General features: G+C 33.3%; 1 protein-coding gene across 1 annotated transcript; it reads left to right on the top strand.

The window, feature by feature from the left end:
* The first annotated feature begins 16,856 nt into the window (after positions 1–16,856).
* On the top strand, positions 16,857–17,927 carry LOC119689670. Its single transcript, XM_038104552.1, has one exon. The coding sequence runs from the start codon at positions 16,857–16,859 to the stop codon at positions 17,925–17,927; it is 1,071 nt and encodes a 356-aa protein (XP_037960480.1).
* The last annotated feature ends 251 nt before the right edge of the window (positions 17,928–18,178 follow it).

Below are 18,178 nucleotides of genomic sequence, written 5' to 3' on the forward strand. Positions count from 1 at the left end.
TCTTTTTCCTCATATTCTGCGGGGCACAGGGACATCCTCTATAGTTGGTCGCCACACCACCTCAATTCGAGCATTTAGGCGCAGCATCATGAGGTTTTGTACATTGTTGGTGATGGTGCGATCCCTCTCACTTAACATATTTGGATGCGGCTCTACAATTGGTGGCAACATGCCTAAACTGTTGACAGTTATGGCATTAAGAAGGACCTTTTAGCGGACGCTGGGCTTCGATTGTCACTTTTAGAAGGCAGACACAGGAGACACAGACGAATTTTTAGCAATTTGTCTACCACATGTCGAGATTTGAGAAAGTGACATTCAAGAATGCTGAATCCTTTTTCTTCAAGATCCTCTTTGATGTCCTTCGGCGCTGCCCCTCCAGACCTCTTATTACAATATTAAGGTTCTTCTCTTCGGGAAGGAAGTGGGTATAGAATGGTTCTTTATTTTCATTCAAGAACCTGGTTATATTACGGTGGTCATCAATAGTAGCTGAAGTTATCTGAATGCCCAGGCGCACCTTCTTCGCCTCACTGAACTTCAGGTTTCTGGAGTGAAATTGTTTAACTAACGAGTTCCAGGTATTTGTTCGACGGAGCACTACGGGAACAACTTTGCCTAGTTTCTTGTCGGAGTTAGCACCATTTTGTGCAGGCTGCTCTTGATTGCCATTGCTTGAACAAGCAGCGTTACTAGCGTTTGGGGACATTGACTTTGGAGGCTCGTCAGTGGCTTTGCCTTTTTGAGCGTTTTCTCACCATGAAAGAAAGGGACCTTGACCGATAAGAGGGGAATTCTTCATTGTAAGAGTTTGCTTCTTCCAAGGCGTTAGACTCCTCGGCGGAGATCTCCACCTCCATATGTTCATCGCTGGAGCCTGCAGAATCGAGGGAAAAGTTAAGTGGGGAGGCCGGTGACATCTTCTTTCTTTTATTATTATAATCTCGCATATTACCTACCCCTGGATTTGAAAGGCTTTGCAATTGTTGTTCCACCTCTAAGCAATGTAATTTTAAATCTTCGAATTGCTGTTGCAGTTTAGAGTAATTGATTTGCAAGAGCTCATTAAATTTTTTAACTTCAATGAGTTCCGCTGCCATCATTTTAAATTCATCCAAAAATACCGAATTTAAATGGAGGGTGGATATGTCCGGAGGTTTTGAGTTGTTTACATTGTTATCTGCTTCTGCTATAATTTTAATGGAGCCGATTTCATAAACTGAAGTTTTTTAAAACAAACAGTTTTATATTCACTAGACTATGCACCACCTTCAAACTGTTCAAGCACAAATGTAAAATCACCGATAATTCAAATTTGATTTTAAATAAAGATTTTGTACAAAAAAGGAAATTTGAAACATTCTGTCAAAAAATTCAAAAAAATTAATTAATAACGTAATGACATAAAAAATTAACATTACAGTAAATGATTTCTATATTTCAGGTCTAGCTCGTACTTCACCAAACGTTCCTTCGATTCTGCTATTTTATATTTACACTGCTTTTTATTTACACCTTTAAATGTTGTACATGCATCATTTTCTTCAAAGCCTACGCCTGTTGAGTTACACCAATCACTTGCTTTCTTCGAACTTTGTCTTAAATGTCGTACTTTAAACCCCAATATATTCCAATTTTTTTTTTTTTTGCTCTAAGTTTCCTATAAAATATTTGCGCTGTTGGAGTCTAATACAATAGAAAAAGCAAATATTCTCGATAGACGAACATATAACATATATACTTCAAAACCTTTTATTTCCTCAAGGAAATCTAGAATGAGATTTACCTATTTATTGGTCCACTTTTTGTTGCTACATCTCCGAATATATAGCTCCGACTTTATTGGATGTAAAATAAATACGTGGGATGCTATATACATTTCTGGCCTAGGCAACACTAAGTGTTGCCAGATGCAATCTGACATTTCCATTGGAAATGTTGGCATTTTTTAGCATAATATTACTCAGAACGTGTTGTCATTTATGGTAATTGTGAATTGCTTTATTTACAGAGACTTGAAAAATTCATCTCGGCCAAAAAATGGAATTAACATGTGAACATTTTCGTGCGATCATTTCTCACAACTTTCGACGTGGATTACCACGACAAGAGTGCATTGATGAACTTAAATCTTTTTATGGCGATGAAACACCATCCTATAGCACTGTAAAAAACTGGTTTAATGAGTTTAATCGTGGCTGACGCTCGCTCAACGACAAATTCCGTGAGAGTCGTCCAAAAACGGCCGTTGTGCCAGAGGACATTTAAGCCGTGCGTGAACTGATAATGCAAAACGTAAAAAAGGTTTATTCTCGTTGGATCTCGCACAATTTGACAATCGCTCAAAAAAAGTTTCATGTCGATTGACGCCAAGAAATGTTGAAAAATACGTTCGAGTTGCTTTAAAAGACGCTTTTAAGATCGTCACAGGTGACGAATTATGGATCTATGCGTATGAGCTCGAAACAAAAGAACAATCGACCGTGTTGGTCTTCGAAGACGAGCCAAATCCAACGAAAGTTGTTCGTGGAAGAAGCACTTCGAAGCAAATTGTCGCCTGTTTCTTCGGCAAAACCGCTTGAGCAACGAAGGACGGTCACTTCTGAGTGCAACACTACAATTTGTGTGCCTGGAGTGTTCGAAGAAATTCGAAAAACGAACAACAGACAACGCGAGGTCAGCCCTGACTTAGCATCCAATGACTTCTTTTTATTCCCACACATCAAGAAAAATATAAATTGTGTAATCCATAATTTTAGTTGAGGGTTGTGAACTTGGTTTTTTAATTCCTCGTATACCGCTTGAATGCCTCTATGATTCTTACATAAGTGCTCTTTTTCGATTATATTAGTCAATTTATTTTCGTTGTCTACGTCTATTAGTATTCTTGTACATTTTAGGTTCTTAAATTTATCATTATTTGAGTATTTTAAGGGTGTCATAGAATTCATTCTTTATCAGAATTGCGTTTAATTGATTTGGATAAAAGTGATTGCGGTTTCTCGATCAAATTGTTTGAGACTTATAGTTTTTCTTGCGTTTCTAAATATTCTTGGTTCTTTATCCTAGCTGCTCCAGATGTGATTTTTTTTATAATTATTTGATTCTTGAATATATTAATAGGTGATTGTGTTTCTTTTATAGTTGATTCGCAGGATTCTAATGAATAAATATTACCGGGTTGTGACTCTATTTTTGATAAAGCGTCGGCGTTGTTATTTTGTGTTCCCTTTTTGTACTTGATCTCGTAGTCGAATTCCGAGAGTCTTAGTCTCCACCTGACTAGTTTTGAATTGAGTTCCTTAATTGAAAAGAGCCATGTTAGTGGTTTGTGGTCCGTTTCGATTATGAATTTGCGTCCGAAGAGGTAGGGTCTGAAATACTTTGTCGCCCACACGATGGCTAAGAGTTCCTTTTCTATTGTACTGTTTCATTCATATTCATTGAGTGTGCGACTAGCGTAGTAAATCAGGTGGTTGTCTTGTGAGAGGAGTGCGCCTAATGCGAAGTTACTAGCATCTGTTGTTACAGTAAATTGCTTTAAAAAGTCAGGGTATGCTAATATTTGGTCATGTGTCAACAAAGTTCTAAGAATGTTGAAACATTACACATAGTGTGGATCAGAAGTATTTATTTTAGTGTCCTTCTTCAAGTATCTGGTCATTGGTTTAGCGATTAGAGAATAGTCTTTAATGAACTTTCTGTAATATCCAGTTAGACCAAGGAACTGCTTGATTTGTTTTGTTGATTTCGGTATGGGAAAATTTACTACACATTCAATTTTCCATGGATTAGGTTTTATCCCTTCCAATGTCACAATATGACCAAGAAACTCTGTTTCCCTTTTCAGAAATTCCGACTTACCCAGTTGGATTACAGGTTTGCTTCCTGTAAGCGGTTAAAAATGAGTTTCAATGAATTTATATGCTCTTGCAATGACGTGGAGAATATAATAACGTCGTCTAGGTGTACTAGACAGATTTTGTTGACGTAATCGTTTAGTACGTAATTCATCAATCTTTGGAACGTTGCTGGAGCCGATTTTAGTCCAAATGGCATCCTCAAGAATTCAAAGTGTCCTCTTTAGTGTCCATAGCGTCCTCTGAATTCGTTAAAAAATGAACTCTTAAAAAGTGCTAAACAGTATTTTAAAATTTTTCAAATTTTAAAAGTGAAATTTTCCAAGACCTTCAAAAGGACAATAAAATTGCATTTTAAAATTTTTGATCTGTGAATTTGTTAAAAATTGAACTCTTAAAAAGATATAAAAAATATCGTAAAATTTTTCAAATTTTATAAGTGAAGCTTGTCAAAAAACTCGAAAGGACAGAATAATTGTATTTTAAAATTTTTGATCTCTGAATTTGTTAAAAATTGAACTCTTAAAAAAGCGACAAAGTACTTTACTTATTAAAAGTCCATTTATTATTAATAACTCTGTAAATTTCATATTTTAAATTTAATTAATTTATTTACAGGGTTTCCATTTTTTTATTGAATACCCTGTAAATTTCATATATTCAATTTAATAAATGTACTTATTAAAAATCCATTTTATTTATTGATGGCACTGTAAATATCACAAAAGAACTTGGAGGCAGAAGGTTCCGCCGTATAGGCCCTATACGGGACAAAAATGGGCGACTTTTCACTTCCACTGAAAACCAGCTTCAACGTTTCAGGGAACATTTTTCAGAAACTCTTTGTAACAATACTACCACTATCACCAACACCGTCACACCGGCTGAACAAAACAGCTTCTCCAGCCTAAACAGTCGCAGTACATCTGTTATGAATAGAGTACCTGATGAAGAAGAAATTGTTCAAGCTATAGGCAGTTTAAAGAACAATAAGTCAGCTGGTCCAGATAATATCACAGCGGAACTGTTAAAAGCTTGTCCTTCGATTACCGCTAAAATGTTTCAACCTCTCCTGAAAAGCATATGGGAAAACAATTGTCTTCCAAACGATTGGCTGGAAGGCTTGCTGACCGTATTACCTAAGAAAGGTGACCTGAGCCAATGCCGGAATTACAGAGGCATTATGTTGCTGTCGATTCCTTCGAAAATATTAACTCGTATTCTTCTGTCCCGCATCAACACTAAACTCGAAGACAGTATTCGTCGACAGCAGGCAGGCTTTAGACCAAATCGTTCATGCGTGGACCAGATTAACACTCTTAGGATCATCGTCGAACAATCTGCTGAATGGCGGACAGCCATAAACATATTATTTATCGACTACAGCTGCGCTTTCGACAGTGTCAATAGAGGCTGTATTTGGAACTCTCTCTTACAAAGGGGTATTTCCGAGAAAGTTGTCGAACTCATCAAAGCACAATATAACGACTTCAGGTGCAGAATCTTCCTTAATGGGCAACCGTCAACCCCCTTTGCCACTACTTCAGGTGTTCGACAAGGCTGTTTAATGTCGCCTATTTTGTTTTTAATTGTGTTAGACGATGTCCTTACTAAAGCTATTGACCAGTCACAACGAGGTATACGATGGGGGCTTTCAAACCACCTCGAGGATCTAGAATATGCTGACGACATTTGCCTTCTCTCAACTCAGCAGAATGATATGCAAGATAAAATCAACGACTTAGTTCACGAATCACGTAAAGTTGGTCTTATAGTGAACACGGCAAAGACAAAGGCAATGAAGATAAATAATTCAGACCCTACCAGTAAATTTAACCTGGACGATACAGAAATCGATAACGTCAACAGCTTCACATACTTAGGCAGTATAATATCGCCGGACGGTGGCGCGGCAATCGACATCCAAAGCCGAATCAATAAGGCATGCTCCGCCTTTTCGTTATTAAATAAAGTTTGGAGCTCTTCAATACTCTCCCAGCACACCAAGCTGCGGTTATTTAACAGTAATGTTAGGAGCGTTCTGCTCTACGGGTGCGAAACTTGGCTTACCACCAACAACCTGATTCATAAACTGCAAACTTTTATAAACAAATGCCTTAGGAGAATTCTGAAAATTTGGTGGCCCCGCACTATTAGAAATTCCGAACTATGGTTAAGATGCCGCCAACTTCCTATAGCAAACGAAATCAAAAAGCGTAAATGGCAATGGATCGGGCATACTTTGAGGAAGGCACCAAATGAAATCTGCAAACAAGCACTAACATGGAATCCTCAAGAAAGCAGAAGACCTGGTAGGCCCAAGCAAACGTGGAAGCGAACACTGGAGAAAGAAATCCAAACAAGCGGAAAAACCTTTGGAGAAATTAAAACCCTGGCACAAAATCGTGACAGTTGGAAAACGTTCGTTATGGCCCAATGTTCCCCAGGGAACGTACTGGATTGATTGATTGACTGTAAATATCGTATATTGAATTTAATCGGCTAACTTATTAAAAGTCCATTTTTTATTGTTAACCCTTTAAATCTCATATTTTGAATTTAATTAATGAACCCTTTAAAAATCCATTTTATTTTTCAATGACCCCGTAAATTTTATATTTTGAATTTAAGCAATTTATTTATTAAAAGTCTATTTTTTTGATAACCCTGTAAATTCAAGCAATTTACTTATTAAAAGTCCATTTTCTTATTGAAACACCTGTATATTTCATATATTGAATTTAATTAATTTACTTTTTAAAAATCCATTTTATTTATTAATGGACATGTAAATTTCGTATTTTGAATTTAATCAATTTACTTCACTTTTATTGATAACCCTGTAAATTACGTATTTTGTATTTAATTAATGTATTTATAAAGAGGTTTTTTCGAACAGTATTAATTTATTTATTAAAAATCTATTTTTTCATTGATTACCCTGCAAATTTTATATCTTGAATTTAATTAATTTACTTATTAAAAGAACATTTTTTTATTGATAACCCTGTAAATTTCAAGTATTAAATAAAACTAATTTTCTTATTAAAAGTCCATTACTTTATTGACAACCCTGTAAATTTCATATTGTAAATTTAATAAATATACTTATTAAAAATCCATTTTATTTATTGATGGCCCTGTAAATTTCGTATATTGAATTTATTTGATATACTTATAAAAAGGCAACTGTTACTGATAACCCTTTAAATTTCATATTTTGAGTTTAATTAATGTACCCATTAAAAAACCATACTATTTTTTAATGACTCTGCAAATTTTATATTTTGAATTTTATCAATTTACTTATTAAAAGCTCGTTTTTTTATTGATAACCCTGTTAATTTCAGATTTTGAATTTAATTAATTTATTTATTAAATATTTATTCTTTTATTGATGATCCTGCAAATTTCACATTATTAATTTAATCAGTTTACTTATTAAAAGTTCATTTTATTTATTAATAGCCCTGTCAATAGTGTATATTGAATTAAAGCAATTTACTTATTAAAAGTCCATTTTTGTTATTGATAACCCTGTAAATTTCATATTTTGAGCACAATTATTTTATATTCAAAAAATTCATTCTTTTATTGATGACCCTGCAAATTTCACATTACTAATTTAATCGGTTTACTTATTAAAAGTCCATTTTATTTATTGATAGCCCTGTAAATTTTTTATATTGAATTAAATCAATTTACTTCATAAATTTCCATATTTTATTAATAACTTTGCAAATTTCATATTTTATATTTAATCAATTTACTTATTAAAGGAAGGAATTTTCAGACAATATTCCTTCAGGAAATGAGTGGAAAAGAAAAAATTTTAAAACAAACCACGATATTTCAATATATACAGATGACTCGAAAATGAATTGTGGGGCAGGAGCAGGAACTTCGTGCCATCTGTAAACATAAATAACTCTCTTAGGCTACCTAATGAGGCTACGAACTTTCAATCTGAAATTTTTGAAATTAGAGAAGCGTGTCAGCAAAGTGCTATCCACATCGAGGAGAGATGTAGTGTTACTATTTTTATTGACAGCCAGGCAGCAATTAAAGCCCTTGAATCCTTCATAACAAAATCAAAGTAAAAGATTGTAGAGAAGCAATTGACGAGCTAAATCAGTTGGCCGATATCACCCTCATTTGGGTTCCTGGACATAGAAGTATCGTAGAAAACGAGAAAGTTTAGCCCGCTCTGGTGCCTCTCTGGATGCGTCACTGGCGGTGCCGGTTTATATAACCCTGGAGACCATTAAAGGAAGTACCTTCTCCTACTTTCTGCAACTTGCCAATAATAGATGGAAAGCACTTAGGTGATGTGCAATTTCCAGGTTAACATCGCCCACCTATAATAAAAACAAATCCTCGGAACTCATCAAAAGGGATCGTGTGAACACTGCAAGGCTTACTGCAGTTCTTACTGATCATTGGTGTGTAGAAGTTTATGCAGAGAAACAGCGTATTCCCCATAACCCTCATTGCAGAAGTTGTGGAAACTCGCAGAAGAAAGAAACGATAATACATTTTCTCTGTGAATGCCCGGCTTTAGTGTCTAGGAGATATAGGTTCTTAGGAAAATACTTCTGTGATAGTTTATCAGACTGCTCAACGGTGAAGATGAAAGACCTATTAAATTACCTAAATTCAGCGGGATAGATTTAGTCTCTACTCTTCTATACAAGGGTTCTTGCGACGAATATGGTAACAGAACGGCGAAAATCGCTAATTGAGGTACCTTCGAAGTTACCAAATGGCCTGCCACTGCAACCAACCAGCCATATTTTTTTAGATGCATTCCAGTTTTGATATAGTGTTACCCAAAAAATATTTGCCGCTATACCACAAGCATTAATTAAATTATAAAAATGTGCTATAGGCCATCTTCGCGTTTTCCGTTTAGTATGACACATTTGGTCAAATTAATCTACTCCACCTTTAGTAGCATTGTAATATAAATTAATGTCCGCTTTTTTACTTTCGACGTCTATGTCCCTAGAATGATGCATTGAAGACACAAGAACCACAGCTTTATTTTTTTTTGGAACATAGCTTACTGTTGTCATATTTTTTGGAAAACCGAAAATATTGCTCTCTATATCTCTTTTTTTGTTTGGCAGAAAATTCGGTGGAATAAATGTTTTGTTTTTGCGTACAGTGCCGACACATGTTAAACGGTTGGAAAGGAGATGTCGTGCTAAATCGAAGCTTGTAAAATATTTGTCAAAAGAAATATTTCTGTTTGTATTCCCATAAAACTGGCAGAGTTGTTTGACAACTTTTTGTGTTAAATTTGTTGGCCTGCTTGCGCCTTCTTTACCCAAATAAGGAATTCCATACAATGGGTAACTGGTCTGGCTATCACACATCCACCAAACTTTCATACCATATTTATCGAGCTTGGATTGACGGATTGAAACTCTTCCTCTAAAAGGAACTAAGTGCTTATCTATGGTTAAATTTATACCTGGTATGTAATACTTTTTTAAATTGTTCATAATAATTTCCCATAGATCCCGTATAGTAGCAAATTTATCTTGTAACTGTCGAAAACTTTTTGACTCCTTTTTGTCAAATCTTAAATAGGGCGACAAATTTGCAAACTTATTTTTTGACATGCATGCACGAAATAATAAATTACCATATAAGGGATCCCAAAATTCTTTGTACTCTGAAATTCCTTGTTTTCGAATTCTTGCATCAATCAGAAGACCAATATAGGTAAGCATTTAATATATTTCTATGTCATCCGAAAGTTTCCATTTTTCACCGATGTGTGCGCTTGCATTTGCGTTTGTACATTCGCCTTATTACTGAATAATGGTTTAAAAAGTGTCTATATGTTTTTCTGGTGGTAATATTATCTTATGGGGGCTTCCTTTTATTGTATTGTGCGAAGGTGTCTTGTCAGTAGCATGTGGTATTGAATTCCATTCAGTGCCATCTTTACCAATAAATATATCGGCGGCAACTACTGTTTCTTCTTCGTCTGAAATGTTTATTTCATCTTTGATTTCTGAAGCACTTTCGCAAAAATCTAACGCGCTGTCAGACGACATTAATTCTTCGATAATATCAAAATTTCTGTCAATAGCTGCCTCATCATCAGTAGCTTCGTTTCACTGCTAATAACAGCTCTCCGATCTTCCTCTTTCATTTTTCTAAACATTTTAGTAAACACCTACATATGGAATATATGCAAATACAATTTGATGATGCGAATGAACGAATGACTCAGACAAAATTTCAGACACTAATGATACTAATATTTCTGATATTTTGGCAAAGTGACTCTAAGTCACTACTACTGTTTTACCGATGTAAAATAGTCGGTATTAGTTTAAGCTGATCAGATAAAAAACAAATAAATATAAAAAAATACAAATCAAGCATTTTTATATAGTAAATTAGTTGAGTAAGGAATACTGAAAGGGATATTGCATAAAACAAGACATTAGTAGAAATAATTTCAATGTTAGTTTCAATAGTGACTTGAAGTCACAGCGTGGAACGAATAGGGTTAAAACCAAGGTTGTGCTCTCAATATAAAACTTGCACTTCATCTTGTAATTTGTATGTATGTGTGAAGTAATGTACTTTTTATATTTGAGCAAGTTTGTTCTAGGACTTGTAAGGCTATAGGAACAGTCATGTAAATGAGGACCATCAAGTAAACAAAATGTAACTGGAGAATGTAACTGAACACAAATCGCAGCTTGTATATCATGAGATAAAATTTCTGCTTATGGCTTTGGTCACGGCGAAGTCTATTAGGACTGGTATTTTATTGTTATCGGCAGGCCAATATGTTGGCTGTCCAGGAGAGATTACGTCTAATGCATTCTTTCTATTTAGAATGGTCTCCTGTTGCAAGAAATCTGTCACCAAGAGTTTAGAAGTAATTCATAAATTGGGTCTCAGTGAAGTTGAAACAAGGGGGACAGTAAAATGCCGACAGAGTTCAATTTTTTCTTTTGTACTTAAGGCATATTATATTGTATATAATTATAAGCAAAAAAAAAATATGTACCTAAAAAATTGTTTTTAAGACGTCTACGTACCAAGATACCAGTACCACCATGTGCTTTCCCATCAAGGTGATTGGTTTTATAGAATAAATAACCAGGAATAGATAAGAAATGTTTGTTCGTTAGATGTGTTTCTGGGCAAAGCATTACATTCATACTTTCTCGAGACATGAAGTTTGAAGGTTTAAATTTATGTTGGCTTAAGCCGTTTGCATTGCATGTACAAATTTTTAACGTTTGTATTTAGATTCTTATGTTATCAGCTTACAGACCCAAACAAACGCATTTATTTAAAAATGTTGGCAAATATTTCGTTCTTTATTTAAGAACTTCATCAGTGCTATATAATAACAAACATTAATTTAAATATAAAATACTAACATCAAAATATATATACCTTATTTTTTATAAAATGCAGTACTTTTTTGTTCCACAATAGTCATTAGTAATAAAAATTGAATTAACAAATTAAAATAAAAAATTAAAACCATTAAAATTCACACATTTAAACTTAATACACAATTTTTTTGGACATAAATAACTAGCATAACAAAACTAATGTTCAGAAAGAGCTATTTTTTCACATCATCTTTACGTTTACACGTACTTTTGTGTTCACCAACTCTTTTTGCCAATCTTTGTTTGGTTGTTCCTATATAAGCTCCATTGCAATCATTACAATTGATCTTATAAATAAGATTTGACAAATTTTCTTTCTTTTCTTTGTCTTTAATCTTTGAGAATAAATTCCTTGGTGTTTTCAAGTTGTAAAGTACAATATAAATTATTTCCTCTTGTTTAAATAATTTTGAAATTTTTTGAGAGAGTCCCGGTATATTAGGGAACTTACATCTAGGTTTATTGTTATTGACATTGTCAACTGTATTTTTTGACGTTTTTGTACATTTATAGGACAGAAAGATTTTATTTATAAAATACTTAGGATAATTATTATTCATAAGCATCTGTCTAATTTATTTCTTGTTATTATCCATAAACCTGTCATCACTGAGACTTGTAACTCTGCTAATCAGGTTTCTAACCGTATTAATTTTTTGGTGAATTGGGTGGTCTGATAGAAAATTAAGTAAACTTCCGATGATGTAGGTTTCATATACCAGTTTGTAATAACTTTATTATTGTCCGATCTTATCACCATTATATCTAAAAACGGTATTGTTCCATTGAATACTCGGATTTATATTATTAAAAATTTCTACTGTCTTCTCTACCTCTTCTTTTGGCATTGCAAAAAGAGTATCATCTACATAATACATTGCTAATTTCACTTCATATGGTAATTTTTCCAAAACATTTGATATGATAATTTCCATAATGAAATTAGCTAATGATGTTGAAGATGGGTTTCCCATTGTTGTGCCATCCAATTGGTGTATAATTTTTTGATTGAATTTGAAAAAACTGTTGTCAAAAATAAACATTACAATTTCAATGATTTTAGCTTTTGAGGTTGTAGTGTAACAACTTAAGTAATTCCAATGTTTTTCAATCATTTCAATCATTAATGTCCTGGGAATACTTGTTGTTTTTAAAATTCCTATTGCTTCAAATGAACTCTTTACACTTCTGTAAAAAGTTGAGCATACTTGGGAAAAGATTTTTTTGTGAATATAAGACGATAAGTTGTAAGTAGGAGAGTTGATGTTACTTATAACTGGTCTATAACCTATTGTATCTTCTTTGTGAGTTTTTCTAAGACCATAAGCTTTAGGACAAATTTCAATGATTTTAGCTTTTGAGATTGTAGTGTAACAACTTAAGTAATTCCAATGTTTTTTAATCATTTCAATCATTAATGTCCTGGGAATACTTGGAAAAAGAGAGACTACGTCTAATGAAATTAATATATATCCTTCAGGAATACTTGTTGTTCTAAAATTTCTATTGCTTCAAATGAATTTTTACACTTCTGTGAAAAGTTGAGCATACTTGGGAAAAGATTTTTTTGTGAATATAAGACGATAAGTTATAAGTAGGAGAGTTGATGTTACTTATAACTGGTCTATAACCTATTGTATCTTCTTTGTGAGTTTTTCTAAGACCATAAGCTTTAGGACAAACACTATTATGTTTTTTCAGTTGATATAATTCGGTTTTCGATATATCTCCTGAAAGTTGGTTCTTTGTTAATAAACTCATATAGATGATCAAATCGGTCATGTGTTGAATATATTCATCTTTATATACAACAACTGTAGAATTTCCTTTGTCTGCTCTCATTACTAAGATGTTACTATTTTCACGTAAAAATTGTTTAGTGTAATTCACATCTTGTCTTATGTTATTTGATTTGTAATGATTGCAATAGAGCTTATATAGGAACAACCAAACAAAGATTGGCAAAAAGAGTTGGTGAACCCAAAAGTACGTGTAAACGTAAAGATGATGGGAAAAAAACAGCTCTTTCTGAACATTCTATTTCTAAAGGACATAGCTTTAACTTTGATGAAATAATAATTCTGGAAATTGAAAATAATTATCATAAAAGATTAATGAGTGAAGTTATTCACATCATATTAAATAATGAACAGGTGGTAAACTACAAGAGTGACACGGAAAATTTTAGCACACTTTACTCTAATTTATTGGATAAATACAAGTTAATCAAAAATAAGAGATAAAAGAAAATAAAAGTCACCTGTTGGGTTTCTACTTATTGAGTAATAAGAGATAAAAAAGAAAACGTTTGTTATTATTATTATTATTTTTGGCGGAATATGAACATTAAAAAAATTTTTTAGTTTTGTTATGCTAGATATTTATGTCCAAAAAAATTGTGTATTAAGTTTAAATGTGTGAATTTTAATTGTTTTAAATTTTTATTTTAATTTGTTAATTCAATTTTTATTACTAATGACTATTGTGGAACAAAAAAGTACTGCATTTTATAAAAAATAAGGTATATATATTTTGATGTTAGTATTTTATATTTAAATTAATGTTTGTTATTATATAGCACTGATGAAGTTCTTAAATAAAGAACGAAATATTTGCCAACATTTTTAAATAAATGCGTTTAATTGTTTGGGTCTGTAAGCTGATAAGAATCTAAATACAAACAAAAATTTAAACAGACGATAAACTACATCATATCAATATGCAAATTTTTAACGTACTCATTTATTAGACAAAAGCATTTGCATTAATTAGCTTTGCATTTTAACTATCTCAATAAGAGTAGTTTGAATGACTGACATAAACTGATTTAAGCTCTGGGTAAGAGTGGAGATCATCATTTCCATACTATTGCTTTGAACTGCAGGAGCTTGTTGCTTGTCAGATTTAACGACATCACTATATGAGACACCTGGTGTAACAGGATTAGAAGACAAATGTTGCATAGCTTCAGCTAATTTGATAGAGGTACTTCTTGTGGGATTACGCAACGCTTCTTTCTGCAGAGCTAACCTGTGCTTCAGTTCTTAATAAATAGGACAACCTCTGTAGTTTGCGGTGTGATTTTCACTGCAGTTGTTACATTTTTTGGAGTTAGTATCCTTTAATGCTTTTTTATCGCATTCGGAACTATGGCGAAGCTCGTCGCAAGCTACGCACACTGTACGAAGAGTGCAATATGACTTAGTATGGGCATACTCTTGGCTGTTTGTGCATTGCACCGGACCATTTCATTTGCGGGGCTCCTCAACGTCAATTCTGCGGTGAAGTAAATACTGTAGGTTGCAAATGGGATGGCTCTCATTGTTTTTAAGCTTAAAAGCTTCCGGGTGAAGTTCAACTTTGAACATAGGTTGTGGGATTTTATCTTTAGTAACAATGTTTATAACTGCTCTAGCGCTAAAGCCTTTTTCGCTTAGGGCATTTGTTATCTCAACAATATGAAACGTATTATTACCAATCAAATATACAAGGAGTGTAACTAGGTTATTTCAACTGCGTTCACGCAAGTAGATTGGAGGGGTTTTAAACTTTTTGATAGTAGGCTGATTAGCGTTCTCTGCAATTTCAGCTAGTACAGCAAATCTATTGCCAGAAAGGATGCTTATAGATGCACTATCTTTTGTCAGTTTTATTTATTTTAGCAACTTTTGAATTGCTTTTTTGAGGACTAAGTTTCCATTTCATAATGACACAGCGTGCCATGTCTGTTTGGACTTTTATTTTATTTTTGGGACTGGCTGTATTGGGAATTGCAAGCGATGCTGCTGAAGATGCAATGTTTGAAGAGCTTTTATCGGATGATACTGTTTTCGGGGGGCAACGTGTTAGATGTTTCTATTACCATATAAGCTTTTCGTTTACTTGGAATGCTTATCGTATGTCTTCTCTTTGTGGGAAGATTTTGGTTACTCATTTGCATAAGTGGTTATATATGCAAATTTTAAGTTAAATTCAATATATATATATATATATATTTATATATATATATTATATATATTATATTTATTATTATTTTATATCTAAGTTATATCCTATATTTATATATATATATGTAGGAAAGTAGTATGACAGTGGCGCAAAAGTAATTAAAAGTAGTAGAGTTACGTCGCTGTCATAAGAAAAGAGCGCAGGGCAACTCCGTTGCTTTGAAGTGAGTTGAAGTGAAAAGAGCAGTAGCAGTGGGCAGCTCGTAGAAGAAGGAAGCAGAGAAAATAATGGTGTGTGCGCGTTAAAATTAGTTTAAAATTAAGTTGAGAAATAATCATTAAATTATTACACTCAGTTATTATAGTTATTTGATCAAATAATCTTTTAATAACAATTAACTATTAAAATTTAAATAAACTTAAGGTCTAGAACCTACAAACTTTGGGGGCTCAACCTAAGAGTCAAATAAAAAAAAAATGGTGCTTAGGAAATGCATATGTGTAAATTTAATATATGAACGAGTTTATAAAAAAATGCAAAAAGTGTGATTTAAGAAACATCGAAATTTTTAAACTTTGAATGATTGAAAATTGTTATTTACACTGAAGTTATTAAAAACAAATATGTGACATAAATTAATAAATAAAAATTTGAATAGAGTTAAACTAAAAGTGACAAACATAACAATGAAAAACTAACTAAAATAACTGTGGAGTTAAACAAAATTATGTTTGATCCGTTCTAAGCGAGCTGCATATTGTGAAATACACAAATTAAAAAGAAGAAAAAAAAAAATTTGTTGTTATTAGTTGGCGCCGGCGTGGTGATCGAAGTTGTTAGTAAGCTGTGTGTGTGTACATGTGCTTTGTTAAACGTAGTAGTAAACGCAGTGCATACAGAGGTGAATGCAGTCACTGAGGTGGTAAGACAAACAACGCAAAAGCTGTTCTGACGAAGTTGGCGAGTGACGAAGGTGATGCGTAGCGGGTGCTGGCGGTGCAGTGGAGACTGGCAGAAATTTTTATATTTTGTTTAAGTACACATTTTGTTTTATTTGATTGCGTATTGAAATTGATACGTTTTAATTTTTTTTAGCTTGTAATTTATATTTTATTTTTCAAACTTATTTACTTTTTAGTCATAATTTTAATTTTTTTTTTGAAAAAGATTGTAATAACGTTGTCACCATGAATATTAACAGTATCATTGCGCTGAGTATGGAAGGGTTAAGAGGGGAGCTTAGAAGATTAAATTTAAATACAGTAGGCAAAAAGCAAGAATTGAGAGAAAGATTAATTAATCATTATCATGTAGAAGACAAAGAAATACAGTTTGACAAAATAGCAACTGTTAAAACGATACAAGAACGTTCACTGTTTACGCTTCGTGATGTGGAAGACTCTCTCACTACATTTGCAGGGGTGGGTCAACCAAGTGTTAAGATTTGGGTAGAACAATTGGAAGAAATGGCTATTAGCGTAAACTGGAACGATCAACTGCTAAGCAGTTACTCAAGTGCGCAGCCAAATTGTTTGTCAGAAGCCAGATAGAGGTAAAAGATTGGGTGTCGCTCAAGAAAGCATTAATTGCAGAATTCACAGTAAATTTAACAATGAACGAGGTTCATGCCATATTAAAGGGACGAAAGAAAAAACCAACTGAATCATTAAGAGAATATTTGTATAGTATTATTGAAATAGCAAATCAAATTCAGTTAGATGAAATGAGCATAATAGACTATTTTATAGAAGGAATTCCAGACAGTAGAGCAAACAAAACCATATTATACCAGGTAACGAGCATGAATGATTTAAAGAGTAAGTTAAGTATTTACGAAAAGATCAGGAGAAACACATACTCGTCATTAAACACTACAGGAGGGAAACTTGAAATAGCACATACTGGGGTACAAGACATAAAAATAGAAAGAGAGGATAGAAAAGATGGAAAGCGTTGTTATAGGTGTGGAGGTAAGGATCATATTGCTAATAGTTGCAAAATCAAAGATTATAAATGCTTTAGATGTCAAGAGGTGGGGCACAAAGCATTCGAATGTAAACGTCCGGAAAATGTAGTAGGAAATATAAACAAAAACAACTCTCTCGTTATAGAAACTATTAATGATGTGCGTCGAAATGGAACTAATAGAGTTTTGAAAGATTTAGGAATAAATGGGAAGAAGATACGTGCTCTAATCGATACGGGTAGCGATGTCTGCATTATCAGACACTCCACTTATTTGCGGTTAGGAAACATTGTATTGGTAGCTAGGAGAAAAACATTGACGGGTATAGGAGGAAAAGAGATTAAAACATTAGGTAGCTTCATAACATTAGTCGATTTAAATGGTATCCAAACCAGTTTGAATCTCCATGTGTTAAACGATGATGATGTCCAATATGATGCCATAATAGGAAGCGATATCCTAGAAATAGTTGACATTTTGATTTCCTCAGATGATGTAAAGTTTTTGAGAAAGTCTCATGAAAAACATATCGACTTTAATAAGGAAAATGTAAGAGAATGTGAAAATGAAGTTAGGAATCTCTATATCATTTGCGTGACAATGCAGCGGGATGAACCGGAGGTAGTGGTTCAAAGCCAGTTGAATAAATTTACCAAAGAAAAGAAAAGAGGAGGTAATAAACGTTATAAAGCATTACAAGCCGAACAAGAAGATTAATAACTCCCCAGTAACAATGAAACTGAAGATTACCACTAGCGGATCAGCAGACTGTAGAATCTCAGATACGTGAATGGCTAAAAGAGGGTATTATTAAAGAGAGCATGTCAGAATATGCCTCGCCGGTGGTTCTAGTAGCGAAAAAAGATGGCTCCAAGAGGTTGTGCTGTGACTATAGAAAGCTAAATTCGAAAATAATTAGAGATAACTTTCCTATGCCACTAATAGATGATATTTTGCAGAAGTTGCAG

This window comes from Teleopsis dalmanni, chromosome 1, assembly GCF_002237135.1.
Source record: "Teleopsis dalmanni isolate 2A chromosome 1, ASM223713v2, whole genome shotgun sequence".
NCBI classification, from domain to species: Eukaryota; Metazoa; Arthropoda; class Insecta; order Diptera; family Diopsidae; genus Teleopsis; species Teleopsis dalmanni.